Source organism: Bos indicus x Bos taurus, chromosome 19 (genome assembly GCF_003369695.1).
Source record: "Bos indicus x Bos taurus breed Angus x Brahman F1 hybrid chromosome 19, Bos_hybrid_MaternalHap_v2.0, whole genome shotgun sequence".
Taxonomy (NCBI): domain Eukaryota; kingdom Metazoa; phylum Chordata; class Mammalia; order Artiodactyla; family Bovidae; genus Bos; species Bos indicus x Bos taurus.
In genome coordinates, this window is record NC_040094.1 from 34,993,981 (window position 1) to 35,014,910 (window position 20,930).

The following is a 20,930-nucleotide window of genomic DNA, read 5'->3' on the forward strand; positions in this document are numbered from 1 at the left end:
CATACCCTCCTCCAGGGGCTCTTCCCAACCCAGGGATCAAACTGGGGTCTCCTGCATTGCAGACAGATTTCTTTACCACCTGAGCCATCAGACTGCAAGGCACTGAGGAAAGAGGACTGCAAGCCAAATCTGGGAAACAGCACACCTGCACAAGCCCCTGCTAGACAGAACGGACGCAGAGCCAGTTTCTGTGCAGAGGCTTAGGGGACTGGGATCTCCTGAATGTGCTTACAGAAATGTTATACTTGTTTTAGGTCAGCAATGGGTAAAGATATAGTTAGAAAGAAACCTGTTTATATAGATGGTTTTTAAAAACAATGCACAAGTGGCAAAGTAAAACTTGAGAAAATCCAAAAATTGAGAAATTAAAATGAGAAAGTGGATCAACACTACCTTTGATAAAGGCAAAAAATGGATTTCTAGTTGGAGAAAACTTATGTTTGAAGAATTGTCTTCATCAGGGCATATCTGAAAACTGTTATTAAAATTCATGCCAATTTCATCAAATATAATGTATCTACTTTGAAGCAGAATATACCAGTAGACAAGCAAATAATTTTAATTAGAAAGTAAAATGCACAATATACCAAATGAAAATTCCATTGTCTGATATTTTATGGCTGATTATTCTGATAAAGCCCCAGCGTAAGCAGGTATGTCCTAAGCCAGCCTAGTGATTGGTTGTTGACCCCCGTGTTCTGTGTTGAAGGCGTAACGCTCTGCAGTCAGCCACAAGGAGCAGGTTCATTCAATGCTGAATCACATATGCTGTGAAGTGAGGTACATTCTCTCACTGAGTGTGGGGGCATGGAGGACCCCCAGGGCTCTTCCTGAGACCTTCTGTTTGGCTGAAGGGCTGGGTCTGGTCCTGACTGTGCTTGGGAGGTCCCCTTCAGTGTGCTGTCCTGGTCACGGAGAGCCCTCTTCCAGATGCCCCTCACCAGCCCCTGGGGCTTGCAGGCTGCAAGTCGTGAACACCCAAGGCCTCTTGTCCAGGACAGAAACTGGTCCCCACCTTAAGTTCTGGACAGAATCTGTTCAGCAATGCCCCTCGAAGGTTTCCAAAAGTGAAAGTGAAAGTTGCTCAGTTGTGTCCAACTGTTTGCGACCCCATGGACTATACAGTCCATGGAATTCTCCAGGCCAGAATACTGGAGTGGGTAGCCATTCCCTTCTCCAGGGGATCTTCCCAACCCAGGTCTCCCATATTGCAGGCAGATTCTTTACCAGCTAGCTGAGCCACAAGGGAGGCCAAGGGGATGCTTACTGGCCTCGTGGTACAGAAGCAGGAAACTTGAAGATTCGTCCCTCAAGAGCCACTGACTTGCCATGTGCAGCCTCTGATCAAGGGTGGGTATTGTCTGAGTACCATGACAACAGCAGTGAAACAGGCCAGTGGCTTTGTAAGACGCACACAGTCTACGAATGACAGATGATTCTTGCACCAAACTGGCAGCTGCCTTCCAGGAGCCCGAGGATTTACCACGTGTGGACATCACAAATGACCATCACAAGCCGAGCTCAGGACAGGACAGAGAGTGGTGAGAAAGGAGGGCTGCCTCCTGGAGCTGTCTTCTGGTCCCAGGATTGGGGACAGGGACCCCCCCCACACCCCCAGTTCTAGTGCCCTGAACCCTGAGGACTCTGGGAGATCTCGCCTCACCTTTCTAGACTGAGACCTGGAAACATGTGCAGGACAGTCTCTGGAAGGCTTCAGGGGGTGCTGCTTGAAGATGGGGGTGGGGGTGGCAAGCCCCATGTCCCTGGTAAAGAGTCACTGAGCAGGTCTGGGAACGTGGGCTCACCCAGTGCGCTCCCTGTCCCTGCCCAGAGCTCTAGGGATGCAGGTTCTCCGACTGAGCATGCTCAGTCCTAGGGGGCCGGGGGCGGAGGAGGTAAGTGGGGGACTTTGGCTGAAGCGGTGAGTTTTATTAATGGTTAATGGCGAGGATGGTGCGTTTGCATATCTTCTTAAAAAGTTCTGGTACGATTTAAAAATGATTGGTTGGTTAGCCACTGAGTAGAATAATTCAGCAGAGACGATGAGGAGGTGGCTGGGGTCCATCAGTAGTATCCAGCCTGTGGCGGGGAGAAGGGATCCAGGTTACCGCCAGTTTGACCCCTCAGCCCTGCAACATGGGCCCAGGGTCAGAACCCCAACCAGCACCTCCCATCCTGAAGCCTCTCCTCCAGTGACAGCAGGGCCCACAGGTGTCTAAGGACAAGAGGTCATGCTCTCCCCGACAAACGATGACAGGATGGTGGTGTTGGTGGCGGTACTCTGTCCAACATGGAGGAGACACGACAACGAGCAAAGACATAAGTCGTAAGAAGGAAGCAGACTGTCCATGTGAACTCTGAAAACTGGTGAGCGATTCTGCTTCTCAAATTCCAGAGAGTAATTAATTCCATCAACACCCACTGAGGCTTAAAGCACAGCCACAGAGTTCAAACGATGCATTTAATCCTCAAGATCCTGATGACATCAATCGATTTTAACCTTTTATTTTCTTCAGCTTTTAAAAACCCCTGCAATGCTTTCCATAGCTTAGGCTAGCCTTTACTGGAACCCTGTGTAAAAAGGATGTGGAAAATGCCCCCACCCTGAGATTCTAATGTGCTCCCCTTAGACTAATAACTGTGGCTTTCAGTTTCCCATTTTAAAATGCTCCAAATGCATTCTAATCCTAGTAAACTGAATTATTAGAATCAATCAGAGCTACGAAGTGCAAAAAAGCAATTTCAGAAAAATGTTTGCAGTGACCACCAACAAAGATTCCTCAAGAAAATGGCCAATTTAGGCACAGAATCCTTTGCTGAAAGTAAAAGGTGATTTTATAAAAAGAGGGTATAAGCATAGAGAAGCAGCAAAGGGAGAAGAGCCCCCAAATCTTTACCCAGTCTCACACTGGATCCAAAACAATTGGAACACCTCAGTTCCCAGTGAGGACAGCAAGAGGCGGGGCTGCCCGCACCCTGTGGGCTCAGAAGAGGCCTCTCCCAAAGCCATAATTAAATCAATCTCCAGGCCAAGCTAAGTAGACGTTTTTACAACACTGATGCATCTCTAGAACCTACCAGACAAAGGCTTGCCTGCCAGACCCTTTTGGGAACTTTGCGCGGCATTGCCAGCCCATCTGGCAGGGGGCACTGCCCCCTAAGAGGGGGCACGCCTGTGGGGATCAGTTTGCCTGCACCTCCAGATTCTCCACCAGGCTGAGCAACTCCACTGCAAGCAAGGAAGTACTGGTCAGGCTGGGGACCCACGACCTGGGAGAGGGCAGGCAGACAGGGACTGGAGACCAAACAGTGCCACCGGCCTCAGCAAGACGCAGAACAGCACTGAGCCCACAGCAAGCTCTGATCCACCAGGTCTGCTGCCTAAGTGCTGAAGTTAAGCTTTAAGGAAAGAAAAACCATTCAAAAATGAAACAAAAAGTGACTTTGAGCTTTTTGAGATGCTGCTCAGACTCTGAAGCTAGGTCTGAGTGGCTCCACGGGTACATCCTTGGGGCAGCTGAGTGCACATGGCTGTGGTTTTCTGGGAGCGATGGTTGCTTCGTCCGAACCCTCTAGAGTCCAGCCCTGGACTGCACTGTGGCTGTCAGGTTTAACACTCTGCTGCTCCAGGCTAAAGTCCAAAGTGCCTGGAGACAAATAAATTGCACATTCTTTTTCTGGTAACACATGAACCTCTGAGTGTAGAAAAACACATGACCGGAAGAGCACACACCCCATGCTGGCCCGAGTTACAGAAAGGAAGAAACGGCCCTACCTCCTCTCAACACAGAGTGGGTTCTGAGACTGGCTCACGGGATGGCACGTCTGTGAACTGCCAGAAAAATCAACAGGGCCTTTGTCCTCAGCACAGCCTGGTACCTCTGAGGAAACCCAAATGAATTCAGATGCGGCTGGTGTCTCCAGCTCTATCAACACCCTCTCAACACTTAAACCAAACACAGACACGAACACAGCTGTTCACGTTAAATTTGGCTTTGCCTCGGGAAGCTGCCTGGCATTGGCTCTCCTAGCACGTCCACGTCTGCGATGACTAATCACCAGAGACACACGCTTCAGTCAGCCTCACGGCCAAGCCACCTCCACCAGCAGCCTGTCACCAGAGGCCTGTCCTCCACCTCCACGCGCCAGGTCCATGCACGTCCAGGAACCAGTTGGCCCCAAGGCACCAAGAGCGAGAGGATCAAGGGTTAGGCAGCTCAGCTTCTGCAAGCGAGCTCTCCAGAGCTTTAACCTCAGACCAGAGGCAGCTCATGGCTCCTGTGAGGACAGGCCTGTGGATTGGACAGTCTCTGCCGCTGGAGCCCAGAAGCAGCCAGAGATGCTCAGAGAATCAGGGGCTGCCCACAGGCCACAGCTCCCTAGCCCTTAGTTTTAGGCTGAATGTTAATAGGATGAGACAGCACTGATTTAATAAGATCGGAGGCGCTCCCAAGACAGAGCCACCCCAGGCAGCCATTGGGGACCCACCTTGATGAGCACGGCGGCCAGGACGCCCAGGAGAGTGAGCAGCAGGAGGCAGAGTCTCTCTTTGTTGAACCGCTTCAGCATGAAAAATTTCGCCCAGTCCACCTTCGACTGGCTGTTGGGAGGGTACCGGAGTTGGTTCATGCCTTCCCGCTTGAGAGTTTTTAATAAACAGGGACGTTGATGGGAGAAAGTATCGAAACTGTGTTTTCCGTGATATGCTCCCATCCCGCTGGACCCTGAAGTCAAGGGCAGATGAGACAGGCCAATGTAGGTAACGGTGCTCCTCCTGCGCACAGGCAGGCCCCCTGCCCATCAGCCTGGAGGGCTGTGTTCCAGGAGGTCCTAGGCCCCCTGCCATTGGCATGGGGGGAGCACCTTGTTTCAGGTCCTCCCAGTGGCCCCCACACAGTGGACCCGGCCCAGGACATGTTGCGGGTGCTCCTGGGACAGGCTCACACTACCACAACCCCACTTCCGAGAGGGAACACGGCAGGTAGAGCCTTAGTGTGGCCCTGAGGGTCTGACTCTGGGAGCCCAGGGCTGAGCTGTGCTTCCTCCAGGCTCTCGGGAGGTCATGTGGTGGTGCTAACAAGCTGGTGGACACCTCTGCCCTTTCAGAGCTGTGCTCATTTGTCTGCTCGGTCACGTAAGCCAGGCAGACACACGTGTGGCTAGGGTAACCAGGGCCCAGGGCATGATTTGGGTGAAGCTAAAGCTGCAGGGTGGAGAAGGCTATGGCACCCCACTCCAGTACTCTTGCCTAGAAAATCCCATGGACGGAGGACCCTGGTGGGCTGCAGTCCATGGGGTCACTAAGAGTTGAACACAACTGAGTGACTTCACTTTCACTTTTCACTTTTATGCACTGGGGAAGGAAATGGCAACCCACTCCAGTGTTCTTGCCTGGAGAATCCCAGGGACGGGGGAGCCTGGTGGGCTGCCGTCTGTGGGGTCGCACAGAGTCGGACACGACTGAAGCGACTTAGCAGCAGCAGCAGAAGCTGCAGGGGGATTCTATAAGATGTATCAAAAGGTGTGCCTTTTAAAGAAAAAGTATAAATTACAAAATATTAAGTGTTTATGTCTCGGAGGTCATTAAATTTTCCCTCACAACTTTCCATCGTATTCTATTTTTGTGCCTTTTCCCTAAAAATGCAAATTGACATCCAGGTCCTCGGCTGCTGTCTGCCCTGCCCATGGCCCCATCCCCCGCCTGTCCATGGGCCCATCCCTCACTTGCCCATGGCCTGTCCCTCACCACCTCATTCATAAAGGACATAGGGCAAGCCTCAGTTCATCTGAGACCTGATTCTTGGCCCAAGACATGCCCTGCATCTGATGAAGAACTGCAGACCAGGGAAGCAGCAAACTGTAAACCATTACAGACTGGGAAGCGCCCCTGAGGGTGGAGGGTGGGGACGGGGCCAGAAGGAGACTCTGGGCAGCGGCTGGGAGGGGCCTCACCCACGCCTCCGAAGGGCAGAGAGCTGAGCGTGAAGTGCATGATGACGTCATTGCCTGTGACACCACCACTGGACGTCCCGTCGATCATCCGCTTGATGAGCTGAGGGGAACAGCAGAGGCCCCAGGTCAGCTGCGGCCAGCCCAGGACACGTCCTCCTCGAGGTCAGACCCCACGAGCAAGCACGGTACAGGTCAGCTCTCAGCTGCACATCGAGTCCTCCAGGGAAGCAACGCAGAGGTGGCTGAACACCCGTCAAACCATTGTTCGACCCCTGAGCCCGCAGCCAGGGCCTCTCTTATCAGGGACTGTTCAGGCTCTATTCCAGGTCTTAAGAATCGTTAATGTTTCTTCTTTATGATCTGCCGGGAGCCAGCGAGAGGCACTCCACTCATGGCAAAGGTCATGAGAAAGGAGGCTCGGCATATGCAAAGGCGGGATCGAGCCTCAGGAGTCCCCCTGGATATTCTCGAGCATCTACCCCCAAAAAACCAGAGTCTGCCTACTTTATTGCTTTGTGCTCTCACCTCTGACTTTACTGGGGGCTGTTCCCCACCACCATCTCGCTCTCTCTGACAAAGAGTTAACTTACAGCTCCAATTAATAAAGTTCCTGGGCATTAGGAGTGTTTAAATCCAAACCCCTCAGATAGCTCTCTAACTCGCCTGACAAGTTTACCTGGACTCCTACAGCTATGCATACGATTGTTTACAGTCTCCCAGCCTGAGAGGCACGGGAAGCTTAAGATATTCAAATAGCTTAGAGCCTCTCAGAGAGTTAGAAACCGTCAGAATAAAACTAGTAAAAGATTTCATTGATGAGCCAATGCTTGCTGCCAAGTTTCCACATCCCCTGTATTGTATCCTTGAATGTGTATTAATTAATATAGTTGGTATGTAGAAAAAATAAGTAGTGGCCTTGGTGTTAGCAACTTTAGACCCTTAAGGTAATAAATTCTTTCCTTTGTTGTAAACCTACTACACATCTGCCCTATAGGAATGCAACTTTATCTAACACCTTCGGAGGATGGCACCAAACCTTAAAATAATTACTCTTAGATAAAATAAGTCTTACAGTTGACAAACCTTTGTCAAGAGTCATAAAATGTTAATAGGCCTTCTGGCCAGAAGATGACGTAAATCACCTAAACCATCTGTATATGATAAATTTGCAGGAAAGAAACCCTGGTTTTTGATAAGGATCAAAGACTGCTGACTTTGCATGATTTTACATCCCCTATTATCATCTATGTGTAACTTAGGGTATAAAAGCCCCTGTTGAAAATAAAGCTACGGGCCTTGCTCACCAAAGCTTGGTCTCCCCATGTCATTCTTTCTTTTCACATTCTGGCTGAGTCTCCATCTGGAGTGTGGAGGTCCTCTGCGACCATTTATTTGCCTGGGCTTCTAAGACCACTCGAGAAGGTGTCTAAGGTGGGGCACCTTCCGCTATTCGAGAGGGCGCCTGCGGCCTCCGTGGTCAGAGCTAACCTGGTGTCACAGGTTATATTGATTTTTTGCATAAACCAAGCTATTCAGCCTCTTTTCTCCACTGAATTTTCCTACTGAGCTATCCTCATTCTATTATTCTTTATATCTCTAATTAATATTTAAATAAATCGCTGACGCCGCCTCTCCTTCAAATACCCTGGATCAGCCAGGGCTGGACCTCGGCAATGATCTACTTTACAGCCTGTGATTTACAGATATTTCATTTCTATGACATGCAAAAACCATTCAAATGTCCTACTTTTGAAGGAGATCGCTGGTTGGCTCACCCGGGACCCAAATGAGCAGTGACGCTTGACTGGTAAACGTTGCCTCCCTGCTGCCGACCAGCCCAGTCCTCTGTACCGAAGGTCATCACTGACCACAGGACAGACCCTGACCTGCCACCCTCCACCCAGGCCACAGACCTCAGCTTCCGCTCTGTGCTCCACTGCCTGTGATCATTTCGGCTGTAGACCGTTGTGTGCCGCTAACCTGAGCCTCACTGAGCCCTGCACGCTCGGTCTCCCTGGATGGTGGACAGAGATCAGCCCCTCGACAGCTTGGCCAGCTCTGGAAGCGGCCCCATGACCACCTGTACAGCCGGGCAGAGGCTCCACAGGGGGCTCCTGCTCTGGGAACTCCTCAGCCTGGCCTGGCTGCACATTCTCCTCTGACTTTTCCCTTTTCCTCAGAGGCTCCTGGCCTACTGGCCCACCTTGAGGTTACTGTTCCTCGGCAGCCAGTCACCTTTGCGGCGTAGATGGACAGGCTCGAGAGTGGTGGCAGGGCTGCCAGGCCTGGGGTGACAAGGCGTGGGTAGCCAGCCTGACTAGGACTGTGAAACCGCTCCAACCACAAGGTTGCATCACTGGAAAAACCCAAGTCCATGGTTTCCCAGCAACTCCCTAAGCAGTGCCAGAGACCTGCCCTAGTCTGCTCCACAGCCCCCACCTGCATGGCCTTGGGGTCCTCGGGCACCCAGGGTTAACAGCGGGAGAGCTGCCAACACTGGTACCTGAAGTCTCCCAATTAGATGGGAGGTGTTTGTGAGTCAACAGACAGTCACTCCGAAGATGGAGCTCTGACCCCAGGGAGTGAGGGGAAGGTTACAGTGATAACCCCAGGGCCTCACTACCCAAGAGACAGCCAGCTGTGAGCAAAGCCTCACTGGGGACTCAGGCATAATAATCCCTGTCTGCTTTAGAGCAGGGAAGGTTCAGGAGCACAGATCATGACAGCACGCCGTGTGCTGTGAAGATTACCTTACTGTTGTGAGAAAACACGTAGAAAGCCAGGGGCTTTTCACGTTCATTTATGAACTGTATGGCTTCATCTGCATTCTTCACAGGCACTATTGGAAGAATTGGCCCAAAAATTTCTTCCTGCATCACCTTGGTGCCAGGATCCACATCAGTGAGTATTGTTGGGGCTGAGAAAGAAAATCAAAGGTGAAAAGGCTGCAGCTGAGCCAGAAACATCCAACTCTCACTGCACGCTGTGCTCAGGGCTCCCTCACCCCGCCAAGTGTCACCTCATGAAACGAGCCCCAAGTGCATGCGTGAACCGTGCAAATACTCAATGTCTCCAGGCATGTGCATCAGGGATCCTTGTGCCACCAAGGGGGCAGACAGGCTGGAGTAAATCCTGTGTTTACCTAACCGTGTTCAGCACGGCACACCTGTGTCCTTCCCTGGACAGGCCTTCCTGGGAGCACAGATGGTCTGGTCCCTCCAAGGACCAGACCAGCACCACTTCTTAACTCAAGTGCATTCCTGCCCTGATCTCTCTGACCTTGACTACAACTGAGTGAGGTTAGAGAATGTCATAAAGTGGTAGCATCCCCCAGGCCTTGGCTCAGGCTCTGCCTGCCCTGGACACATGGGAGGACACAGGAAGAGACGCCGTGGACTCTGAGGCACAAACCAGGTGGGTCCCCTTACCTATGTAGCGCGTGGCCTCATCCATCTCCCCACCAAAAGCTATCTTCTGTCCTTCCAGCAGACTCTGTATCCTCTTAAAATGACGAAGATTGACGATCCTCTCATAGTCGGGAGATTCTTTTACATTTTCTCCATAAAATCCCTGTGTCAGACAACAGTATCTAGTCATCACCAAAGACCCACGTTTTAATTTAATAATTATAAAGTTCACTTGTGTCCCCAGATCTGGCTTTACACCCTCACAGAATCCCATGCCCCCCCTCCCCCTCAGCCCCTGAGGACTTTGACAGCAGTGAGGTTAAGCTCTCTGTCAGGCTGAGGGCAGCAGGAGTTTACACACACACATGTCTCCCATTTCCCAGTTTCTGGGGTTAGCATGGGTCCTTCCTGGGGTGGATGCAGAGTGGGTACTGCAAGTCACGCCCCGTATCAGGGCCCATGTGCATCCCTGTTGACTCTGGCTGCTCCGCTCCCGTGAGGAGCTTAGTAGTGGCCTGCAGAGTCTGGAGCACGGCCTGTGCAGCCCTTCACAGAAAGAGTCTGCCGAGCTTCGTGCTGCTTCCTCCTGGCCTGGAACCTCCACCAGCCACAGACAGTTGGGAAACCACTCGGAAGCTCAAAGCACAGTCCGGGTAAACCAATCTCAATGGCTCACAGTCAGCCCCATAGGCGTGCTCCATCTCCCCTGACCACTGTCCAGTCCCCGCATCAACCTTGAGCTGGCTGGTAAGAACATCCCGGGCAGCCTGTGGAAACACAGGGTCTCAGGTCCCCACACTGGGGCCACAGGAGTGGCTGTCAGTGCCGGCTGCACCTCAGTGTCACCTGGAGACCCCAGACCTCCTGTGGATGGGAGGACAGGAAACTTCTCCTAAATCACGCCTAGCAGGGCAGTGAGAGGAGAAACGCCTCCAGGAAGACAGGGACTGTCACTCCCAGGAAACCTGGCTCGTCACCACGCACCCCCAGCACAACTTCTCCAGCCGCAGTGTCTCCCTGGAGTCTGGCCAAGGCCCCTCTCATGCTGTCTTTGTCCGGCCCCACCACAGTCTCACCACTACATCCACATCAAGACCCTCGGCCCCTCGCTGCTCACACTGTCTCTCCTGATTGTCCATGAGCCACCTCTCAGGGCTCGGTCAGCACCCAGGGAGTGAACCGTGGTTGTTCCAGCAACTTCTTCACCCAGGAGGCCCATGACTCAGTGCCATCACTGAGCTGTCAAAGCTCCATCCCATCCTTCCTCCAGTCTAAGTCCCTCGTTTCTCCTGGCTCATCTGGGGCCTTCCTTGATCCCCGCCCTAGACTGCCACTTGAAACACCCTCAAAAATTGAGGACTGCGTTAAGAGTAGTTAATTCACTCACTCCACGAAATAGCTGGCTTTGCTAAACCGCCTACAAACTGAAGATCAGATGACCTTGACAGGCAGTGGCCACACGTCAGGGGCCCTCGACTGTGCTGCAGAAGCCTGACAGTCTTCTCCCCAGACCATAGAATCACAGCTGAACTGTTTTTTCTAAAGCCTGTGCTGCACCTAGGAGTTAACATCAACAAATCAGCTGGATGGTTTTTGGTGTGCATACCACCAGCCTCACCATGCTCTCAGCAAATGTTCTCCGAAAATGTTTTCTCATTAGCCAGGAAGTTCAGTCACAGCTGCTACTTGCACCCTGACGCAGCCAGTGCAACCAGAGGCGGTAAACACGCACCTTCACGGCCTCCTGCACCTTCTGCACGATCAGGTCCTGGAGGGACGGCTCACAGAGCACGTAGTCGGGGGCGATGCAGGTCTGACCGCAGTTCATGAACTTGCCCCAGGCGATGCGTCTGGGAAAAGCACCAGCAGCCGCATTCAGTCCCTGCACCTGCCACCCACACTGTGCTCTTTACCAACAATGCTCACAAACGTTCTCATGAATGTTGACTGAACAATGTTTTAATGACTCATCTCTGTAGCACTTTCAGTTGATGCAGAATATTCTAGGGAGCAGGGAAAGCGTTGTGCCTGCTCATCAAAAACAGTGCTTTAAATGCAGAGACACCCCTGCCTGCAGCAGGAAAGGACAGAGTACGGTTTCCTGACACTCCCTCCCTCTCCCAACTCCGGCTAGGAGGACGTCTGGGAGGACGGGGTCACCTGGCTCTGGGAAGCTGTGCCTGAGCTCTGACAGAAATCCACGCACTGGGGTCTCCTGTTCGGGCACACACCTACCTACAGAGCCCACCCAACCCTGCCCAATGCCCCCACCCACGCCTCTCTGAGGGGAGGGGAGCCATGCCGCTCTAGCACTGTCGACTGTGGGTCTGAGCACTTGCTGTGAGCCAAACTGATTCAGCCCAGACACCTCCAAACCCTTCACTTTCTAATTCTCAGATGCAAGATGCTCTTCTCAGTTAAAAGATGAGCGGTATCGGTTATCAACAAAGGAACTTAGGAGATCAGCGTAGGGAGTCTAAAGACTTTGCATTATCTACTGTACTTTCTGGATCAGCTACCAGTGGAACAGAAAGATTTCCTGCCTGATCTATTATCTTGAGAACAGAAAGAACTTGTTTTTCATTCCTAAGGATGGCCGTGTGATGTCAAGGCTTCGTATTCACCACTTCTGGCTGTGGCACTAAGAGGGAGTGTGTGAAAGTTCTACGCTACCCTGTGGCCCCAACCCAGGACATCAACCCCCAAGACTCAGCAAGGTCTCTTGGAGCCAGGAGGCACAGGGGACATGCCAGCAGGCTCTCGGCCGAGCTGGGAAAATCCAGGAAACCAGAGAGCCAGACTCACCGGCAGGCGACGTCCAAGTCGCAGTCTCGGTCCACATAGCACGGGCTCTTCCCTCCCAGTTCAAGGGTCACAGGGGTCAGATGCTTGGCAGCAGCCTGCATGACGATTTTTCCAACAGTGGTGTTTCCCGTGTAGAGAATGTGGTCAAATCGCTGCTTCAGAAGCTCCGTGGTCTCCTCGACACCACCAGTGACAACAGCGTATAGGTCCTGAAGGAAAGAGACAGACGCGAGTATCATCGACCTCATCCTGTCGTCCGATGTAAACACCTAACTGTCCATAAAACCAGGAACAGGTGGAAACCGGCCCTGGTAAGGATGGGTGGGGGAGTCCGATGGCACCTGAGAATCTCGACCTGTGGCAGAACTGGCCAGAGAGACTAGCATTTCCATCTCAGCCTCACAAGGCCACAAAGGAGAGGAAGGATCCCCCCTGGGACACGCAGAGCCGGGGGAAGGGCGAACGGAGGGTGGTAGGGACGCAGCTGCTGTGGGTGAGCACAGGACAGGCCCTGGGCACGTCTACCTGGACATCCTTCCTGAACTCAGCTCAGTGCAGGGGGAGACCGAGGGACGTCTGAGTCTGAACATGTGTGAAACCCAGTGAGGGCCAACAAGGTCGGGCCAGCTGCTCCCTACCGCATTGCCACCAGCTCCTATGCCCGCTGGCTGGGGGCCTCATAGTTGCCTCCCTGACAGTCCCTGAAGACCCCCTCCCCACAGAGCTAAATGGCATCACAACATTCTCTGCCCTGCACCAGACCCCTGATGGTTTTCTCTACACAGCTTCTGACACTCTTCACTGCCAGGACTTTAACCCAGAGTGAAGGGCCAGGTCTGGGTCAGCAGGCCGTTTCTTTCTGTGGTTTTCAGCCCACAAACTTGTCCATTTAAGCCTGGACATGCTCTCATACATGCTCGCTAGGAGCACCTGGCTCAGCTCCAGCCCCTCGTCAAACAACCCACTAAGCGGATACACCTAAGATCGCAGCAGATCCAGTATCAGGTTAACTCAGAACACCACACAGCAGGGGACGCTCTCTGAGAAGTAGAGGTGCTGATAAGGCCAAGGGCCTGAACAGTCTGTAACCACAGCAGCTGAATGATTCCAGTTTGTCTTGGACTTCACTTCTCTTGTCAGGCCAGTTGCGGGAGGCTTAGGGAAATGGGGCATGGAGACCTGACCACCAAACAATGGCAGTGGGAAGAGCGGGTACCTGTTCCCCACAACCAACAGACAGACATGCGTGCCAAGGAGGGGCACTCTCACCTGGTCCAAGTACTGAGGGAGGAGCTTAGCCAAGAGCTTGGCTGTATTCTCACTTACTTCGGAAGGCTTGATAATCACAGCATTTCCTAAACAGAGCAGAAAGCAAGACAGCATTGTCGAATACCTGAGTGACTAACAGCCCCCCAGATGGCGCTCATGTGCGGAGCACAGGCTAAGCGTCACTCCTCCATCTGTGCTCGGCCTTGTTCACCGCAGACCCCAGAGTCACCCCACTGCCTCCTTCCCAGAGGCTGACGCCTCCATTCTCACCCTTCAGGTCCCATCAGCCTCCCTACACGGCCTCCAGTGTTCCCACATTCCTCTCACTTCCACTCTTGGGTTTTCCTGTCTGGCCTGGGATTACTGCACAAATATGAGCCTTGTCAACATGAAGCTGTTGATGTGGATCCTGAAGAACTGAGAAATTAATCCCTTGGCACTTGCTGCGGGCCACGGAGCATGACTCCCACAGCCCTTATCTGAATGTAGAAACTGGTCAGACAGACTGATTCATCCAAAGCCAGAGGTGGTGACTGAAACCACCTGGGAACATGGATGTCAAGTGCGCCTCTCCACCCTCAGAGGTTCCCTCTCCAGGGCTCCAGAAAGCAGTGGCCACACAAACCTCTGGAGCCCACTAAACAAGTAAGAATAACGCTGCTGGCTTACACTAAGGCAAGCCACTATAGCAAATGCATGTAACTAGGCACCCTCCTTAACGTGCAACAATGGAACGGGGACACAAGCTGACCCCAGACCTGCAGCGATGGCTCCTATCAGGGGCTGGATGGTGAGGGCAAAGGGGTAGTTCCAAGCTCCGATAATCAGTACGACCCCCAGGGGCTCTGGCTGGATGTAGGCCTCATCCAGCATGGTGAGCAGGTTCCTCTGAGCTGGTTTAGCAGCAGCCCATTCCGGAAGCTTCTCCAGCATGAGATCAATTTCTCCAAGCACAGTAATGACTTCTTGACTGTATGCGTTGAATTCGCTCTGTCACAAGAGGATACAGTTAACCTTCATGGGTATGACATACTCAGGCAAGGGAATCCCCTGGTGGTCGAGTGGTTAGGACTCTGCTCTTCCACTGGGGCATGGGTTCGATCCCTGGCCCAGGAACTAAGATCCCACAAACCATACAGCGATGTACAAAGAAACCAAAGTGTTGGGCTAGGCACACCTGTCAGATGGGCTGGTTTGCTGTGTAGATTTCTCTGCACCCTTCAAGCCCACAGTGCATGCCTGCTAAGTCATTTCAGTTGTCTCCGACTCTGCAGTCGTCCAGGTTCCTCTGTCCATGGGATTCTCCAGGCAAAAATACTGGAGTGGGTTGCCATGCCCTGCTCCAGGGGAATCTTCCTGACCCAGGGATCGAACTTGCCTCTCTTAAGTCAACTGCACCGGCAGGCAGGTTCTTTACCACTAGCGCCACCTAAAGCCCATAGTATGCATTCATTAACTCCCTAGTATATTCAGTCTCTCTAAATCTTTCTTTACTGATCCAAGACATCTAAACTCAGGCTTAAATGGTCCTTAGTTAATAATGGTGTGCCCTAATCTCACTTTACAAGCCACAGTAATTATGCTTTCACCCATATCTTAATATTTCACCCTGAACACACTGCCTTACAACTGTAGTTTAACTTTGGGCATGTTTTGTTTCTGGACCAAATTTAACTCCCTCAAGGGCAAGGAATTTACTGTACTTCTTTCACTTTTTTTTTTTTAAGTCATGTCTGACTCTTTGCAACCCCATGGACTGTATGGTCCAAGGAATTCTCTAGGCCAGAATACTGGAGTGGCTAGCCTTTCCCTTCTCCAGGGGATCTTCCCAACCCAGGAATCGAACCCAGGTCTCCCACATTGCAGGTGGATTCTCTACCAGCTGAGCCACAAAGGAAGCCCTGTACTTTCATAATCCTTAAGACACACACTCAGAAATGCTGGTAGAGGGAACGATTCAGACATCTTGCTTCAGGCTACTTAAATCCGCCTTCTGTGACACAGTGCTTCTCCATCATAAGTAAATATTATAGCTATGTTGTTACTACTGGTGGTGGTGGTGGTGTTCAGTCACTAAGTCGTTTCCGACTCTTGTGACCCCACGGTCCATGGGATTTCCCAGGTAAGAATCCTGGAGTGGGTTGCCATTTCTTTCTCCAGGGGACCTTCCCAACTCAGGGATCGGATCTTGATCTGCACTGCAGGTGGATTCCTTACCACTGAGCCACCAGGGAAGCCTACACTTCTGTTTCTACTCCTCAAAAAAATCTTTAGGGGGAAGTGAGGGATGGAGCCTCACAAAGCCAGAGCAAGGCCTTGCTCTGGCTTTGCTACCCCTAGAATAAAGAGCGGGGGGTGGGGGGTGGGGGGACCAAAACAGAATAGTAACAACAGTATTACAGAATACAGGGGACTGTATTTAAACCCTGAACACTCTCCCAAAACCTTGCTACTGAAAGTATGGTTCCAGAATAAGGCAGCGGGGTTATCATACGGGGGCTTGTTACAAACTCGTGCTCTCAGAGTCCCCCCAAACCCCACCCGACCCACGGAAGCATCGTCCGGGACCTCCCGGGTAACTCGCGGGTGCACAGATCTGAAACCTAAAGTCGTGGTGGAAAATCCGAGCGAGACCATCAGCCACAAAATTGAAAGACAGTAATCCGGCCCGCAAGTTGCTAGAACGACCCAATCCCGGTAGAGTGGGTAGGGGTGGGGTCAGGTCCGGGCGCACCTTGCTCAGGTCCGCACCGATGGCCGCCAGGATGTCCTTCTCGCGCTCCTGCACCATCACGCGCAGGGCCTCGAGCTGCCGCCGCCGGAACGTCAAGGGCCGAGAGCGGCCGGAGCCAAAAGCCGCGCGAACCCGCTGGACCTCGCGCTCCATGGCCGGTCCTGCGGGGACAGGGGAGATCCGGCGCCATAGGCGGCGGGCGGGCAGGACGCGGGGCCGCGGGGCAGTCCCGCCCCATCCCCGCCCTCCACCCGGTCCCGGGCCCACGGCTCCCGGCCCACGCCGAACCTCGATCCCCGACGCGCCGACTCAGCGGACGCCAACTGCCCGGCCGACGCCCAGCCTGCAGGGCTCAGCCCTGAGTCGCGCGCCGATTGGCCGGCGCGGCCCACGTGACCCCCGCAGGCCGGACACTGTGCGGGCCCCGCCCCAGCCTTCGGCGGGCGCGCGGGGGAGGGCGACGCGTGGGAGCTAGGGGTGGAGGGGACCTCGGCTGCGCCTGCGCCTGCGCCTGGGCCGCGCGGTTCAGACCTTGCAGACCTGGTCCCGCGCCAAGCGGCCCCGGAGGCGGCGCTTGACCGCCCGCACCGCTCCTTCCGGGCACCGAGTCTCTCGGACTGCTCACGCAAGTTAGTGCCCTGCGGCATCTCTTCTTCCTTTACCTGCCGCTCTCCGCCGCTTCCACCCTCCGGTCGCTGGCCCCTCCCTTCCCCCACCCCAGGTCCCTGTCCCTCTCCCCCACCCCGAGTCCCTCTCCCCCTTCACCCCGAGTCCCTGTCCCCCTTCCCTCCACCTCCCCGAGTCCCTGTCCCCCTTCCCCTCCCCGAGTCCCTGTCTCCCTCCCCCACACCCATCCTGAGTCTCTGTCCCCCTGCGCCTCCCCAAGTCTCTGACCCCTTGCCCCCAGAGGGCCCGGGCTCCGGCTCCCCCTGCACCCACCGTGACAGAGCCCCCTGCTGGTGGGTTCTCACCTCACTCTCCTCACCTGTGCTGGTTGGAGGAACCTTCTGGCTAGTTCCTGACTTCACTGGGACTTTATATGCCTGTCACGTGATTGCTTATCATTTCCCTGTGCTTTGACTCCTCAGGGAGAGAACCTGTTAATCCGGAGGTGAAGGACTCTGCCTCAGGATGGGGAAGTCTGCCCCTTTCCCGGGATGCGCCGCTGATGCTTCCCCAGAGGTGAGCTTCCCTCCCGGCCGCGGGGTCTCCCGTGAAACCTTCAAGGGCCCTGTCGCGTCTTGTGTTTTCTGACAATATACAAAACTGTTCGGAAAACCGAGCTTCTGCACAGCGCTTTCCTCCATGTGGGGATTGCCCACCTGGGCTACAGCCCTCCGGTTTGGCGCGGAAAAAAACAACTCTCTTGTAGTTTTATGAGCAAACTCCTTGGAAAAGACCCCAGTGTTGGGAAAGATTGAGGGCAGGAGGAGAAGGGGACAACAGACAATGAAATGGTTGGATGGCATCACCGACTCAATGGACATGAGTCTGAGCAAACTCCTGGAGATAGTGAAGGACAGGGAAGCTTGGTGTGCTGCAATCCATGGGGTCGCAAAGAGTCAGACATGACTTAGCAACTGAGTGACAACAACACAATCTTGTGAGAGAGGTTGTTGACTGATCACTTGCCTCCACACGAAGCTGCAGCTGATCATTGCCATCTCCTGGAGGCCGGCTTTGCTCATTTGCCTGTTTGTGTTCAGCTTTGCTTGTTTGTGTTCTTCTGGTTTTCCTTTCTTTCCCTCACAGAGTCCTTTGGGTCTTTCTTTGCCGGATCTCTTCTTCCAGGCCTCCTGAAGTTCTGGTGCCTGAGGACTCAGTCCTTGGGCCTCTTCTCTTTCCTCAGTCACGACCTCATCTAATCTGGTGGACAGTGTTGGAGAAGGTTTTCAATTCCATCTGGTCCCACCCTTTTCTTTGAACTCCAATAGGCATGTTCAACTCCATCCCTTTCATACTGGCATTCATAATAGGTGGGTTAAAGGTGACCATGGATACAATTGCTGGTTTATTTTAATCCACCAAATACACTACAGAGCTCCTCCAGTGTCCCCAGTCTCAGTAAAGGGTACCATCCTTTATCCTTCTTATTCAGGCCAAACTCCTTAGATTATCCTGATTCTTTGGCCTAGCTTGTTGATCCAAGCACTTCTGCCCTAGTTTAAGCCATGATAATTCTTACCTGCACCTTATGGAACCTCCCACTGGGTTCCCTGCTTCTGCTGCTGACTCTGGGAAATTGTCATTTCTTGTCCTCCACTTGCCCTTTTGTAACCTGCCCCACAGACTCCCAACATGTCTGAACTGTACTTTGCCAGGTTCCCACAGCTGCTGGCTTCCAGTGGGCTCTGCCTCTGGAGGCACGAGCAAGAGTGAGCAGGGTGAGGAGGAAGGCAACCTTATGCTTCTGGGTTCTTCAGTGTGGTGGTTGCTGGCCATTCCTGTAGTGGAAGTGGAGCAAGGATGGTTCCTCCCTTGGCCAAGGGGGCTGTGTCTAGTAGACGCAGGGTGACAGTGACAGCCTCTCCGGGTGGCACAGGTGCTGGTGCAGCCCCCCGGGTCCCTTCCAGGGGTATTCTCAGCAGCTTCACATCTGTCCTATAGTCTCTTACTGTGTAGATTCCCTCCGCCTGCCGTAGGCTGAGTGCTTTCTCTTTTCACATCTGGATTCTGACTTTGCTGCAGCCTTTCTCTACCCAGCTGTCAGTCATCAAGACCCTTGATCCTGTTAGTTCCCTGCTCAAAGCTTTCCATCTGCTTCCTGTAATATTTAGAGTAAAATCCAAAACCCACACCGTGTGTCCTGCCTGCAGCCTCCTCTCCAGCCTTGTTCCAGGTGATCTTCCCACTGAGTGGAGTGCTTGCCTCGTTGCTCACAGAACGGGAAGCACATCCCCACTCAGGGGCTTTACTCCCGGCTTTATCCTCGGCCTGGAGTGCTCAGCTCACTTAACTTCATCTCTGGTTAAATGTAACATCCTTAAAGAAAACTTCTCTTAAAAAAGAAAAGAAAAAAAAAAAAAAAGCTGTAGTCTCCAGTACATACCAATGTCTTAAGCCAACTCCATCCCTGAGGGTTGCCTGTGCCTAGCAGGATTACAGTCTCAGGTCAGTGAAGAATCCTCCCGCTTTCCCAGGGCAGGGCATTCCCGGGAGACCATCCCAAAGGAGACGGAGGAAAGCCGAGAAGCATTTAAAATGCTGAATCTGTTTTCTTAATTTTATTTTTGGCATATAATCGCTTTAGAATGTTGTGTTAGTTTCTGCTGTACAACAAAGTGAGCCAGCCATGTGTATACACAGTGAAAATCCTCTTTGGATTTTTTTCCGTCAGCAAAGACAGTCAGTTCAGTTCAGTCACCCAGTCGTGTCCTACTCTTTGTGACCCCATGGACTGCAGCACGCCAGGCTTCCCTGTCCTTCAGCATTTCCTGGAGCTTACTCAGATTCATGTCCTTCGGGTCATTGATGCCACCCAACCATCTCATCCTCTGTTGTCCTCTTCTCCTCCTGCCTTCAATCTTTCCCAGCATCAGGGTCTTTTCCAAAGAATCAGTTCTTTGTATCATGTGGCCAAAGGATAGGAGCTTCAGCATCAGTCCTTCCAATGGATATTCAGGACTGATTTCCTTTAGGATTGACTGGTTGGATCTCCTTGCAGTCTAAGGGACTCTCAAGAGTCTTCTTCAACACCACAGTTCACAAGCATCAATCCTTTGGTGCTCAGCTTTCTTTATAGTCTTAACTCTCACATCCATATGTGACTACTGTAAAAAAAAAAAAAAAAAAAAAAAACCCATAGCTTTGACTAGACAGACCTTTGTTGGCAAAGTAATGTTTCTGCTTTTTAATATGCTGTCTAGGTTGGTCAAAGCTTTTCTTCCAAGCAGCAAGCATCTTAATTTCATGGCTACAGTCACCATCTGCAGTGATTTTGGAGCCCAAGAAAATAAAGTCTGTCCCTGTTTCCATTGTTTTCCCATCTATTTGCCATGAAGTGATGGGACCAGATGCCATGATCTTCATTATTTTTTGAATGTTGAGTTTTAAGCCAGGTTTTTCACTCTTCTCTTTCACTTTCATCAAGAGGCTCTTTAGTTCCTCTTCACTTTTTGCCATAAGGGTGGTGGTGTCATCTGCATGTCTAAGGTTGTTGATATTTCTCCTGGCAGTCTTGATCCAGCTTGTCCTTCATCCAGCCTGGCATTTCACATGATGTACTCTGCATACAAATTAAATAAACTTGACAATATACAGCCTTGACAGGAGAAGGCAATGGCACCCCACTCCAGTACTCTTGCCTGGAAAATCCCCTGGATGGAGGAGCCTGGTAGGCTGTAGTCCATGGGGTCGCTAAGAGTCTGACACGACTGAGCGACTTCATTTTCACTTTTCATTTCCATGCATTGGAGAAGGAAATGGCAACCCACTCCAGTGTTCTTGCCTGGAGAATCCCAGGGATGAGGGAGCCTGGTGGGCTGCCATCTGTGGGGTCGCACAGAGCTGGACACGACTGAGGCGACTTAGCAGCAGCAGCAGCCTTGACATACTCCTTTTGCAGTTGGGAACCAGTCTGTGTTTCCATGTCCAGTTCTAACTGTTGCTTCTTGACCTGCATACAGATTTCTTAGGAGGCAGGTAAGGTGGCCTAGTATTCCCATCTCTTGAAGAATTTTCCACAGTTTGTTGTGATCCACGCAGTTAAAGGATTTGGCGTAGTCAGTAAGGCAAAAGTAGATGTTTTCCTGGAACTCTTGCCT

General features: G+C 52.4%; 1 protein-coding gene and 1 long non-coding RNA gene across 7 annotated transcripts in view; one reads left to right on the plus strand and one right to left on the minus strand.

The window, feature by feature from the left end:
• Window positions 1–535: 535 nt before the first annotated feature.
• Window positions 536–16,543, minus strand: ALDH3A2 (aldehyde dehydrogenase 3 family member A2). 4 transcript variants are annotated; one of them, XR_003506683.1, is made up of 13 exons: window positions 16,456–16,540; window positions 16,168–16,328; window positions 14,192–14,423; window positions 13,434–13,519; window positions 12,165–12,373; window positions 11,092–11,209; window positions 9,381–9,522; window positions 8,703–8,869; window positions 5,953–6,052; window positions 4,489–4,724; window positions 3,776–3,881; window positions 2,168–3,647; window positions 536–2,079 (listed from the first exon to the last, which is right to left on the minus strand). XR_003506683.1 is itself a non-coding variant. In XM_027516808.1 (12 exons), the coding sequence occupies exons 2-11, from the start codon at window positions 16,318–16,320 to the stop codon at window positions 3,810–3,812; spliced, it is 1,515 nt and encodes a 504-aa protein (XP_027372609.1). In that variant the 5' UTR covers window positions 16,321–16,328; window positions 16,456–16,540; the 3' UTR covers window positions 536–2,079; window positions 3,776–3,809. The 4 variants fall into 4 exon arrangements, 3 of the variants coding, with proteins under 3 accessions (XP_027372609.1, XP_027372611.1, XP_027372610.1); XM_027516808.1 differs by lacking the exon at window positions 2,168–3,647; XM_027516810.1 differs by lacking the exons at window positions 2,168–3,647; window positions 14,192–14,423 and having other exon boundaries at window positions 16,456–16,494.
• Window positions 16,544–16,613: 70 nt separating this feature from the next.
• LOC113877072 overlaps window positions 16,614–20,930 on the plus strand; it is a 60,501-nt gene continuing 56,184 nt past the window's right edge. For all 3 annotated transcript variants that reach the window (XR_003506685.1, XR_003506686.1, XR_003506684.1), the window contains exons 1-2: window positions 16,614–16,796; window positions 17,256–17,349. This is a non-coding gene — a long non-coding RNA (uncharacterized LOC113877072). The remainder of the gene's footprint in view (window positions 16,797–17,255; window positions 17,350–20,930) is intronic.

What these genes read in the sequence shown, in the direction of transcription:
- ALDH3A2 (XM_027516808.1), bottom strand. Translation starts at nt 16,320, where the DNA reads ATGGAGCGCGAGGTCCAGCGGGTTCGCGCGGCTTTTGGCTCCGGCCGC. An exon ending in TGAGGCCACGCGCTACATAG is followed by an intron (nt 8,870 to 9,380) that starts GTAAGGGGACCC and finishes TTTCTTTCTCAG; the next exon opens with CCCCAACAATACTCACTGAT. An exon ending in TCTGCCCTTCGGAGGCGTGG is followed by an intron (nt 4,725 to 5,952) that starts GTGAGGCCCCTC and finishes CCTTGACTTCAG; the next exon opens with GGTCCAGCGGGATGGGAGCA.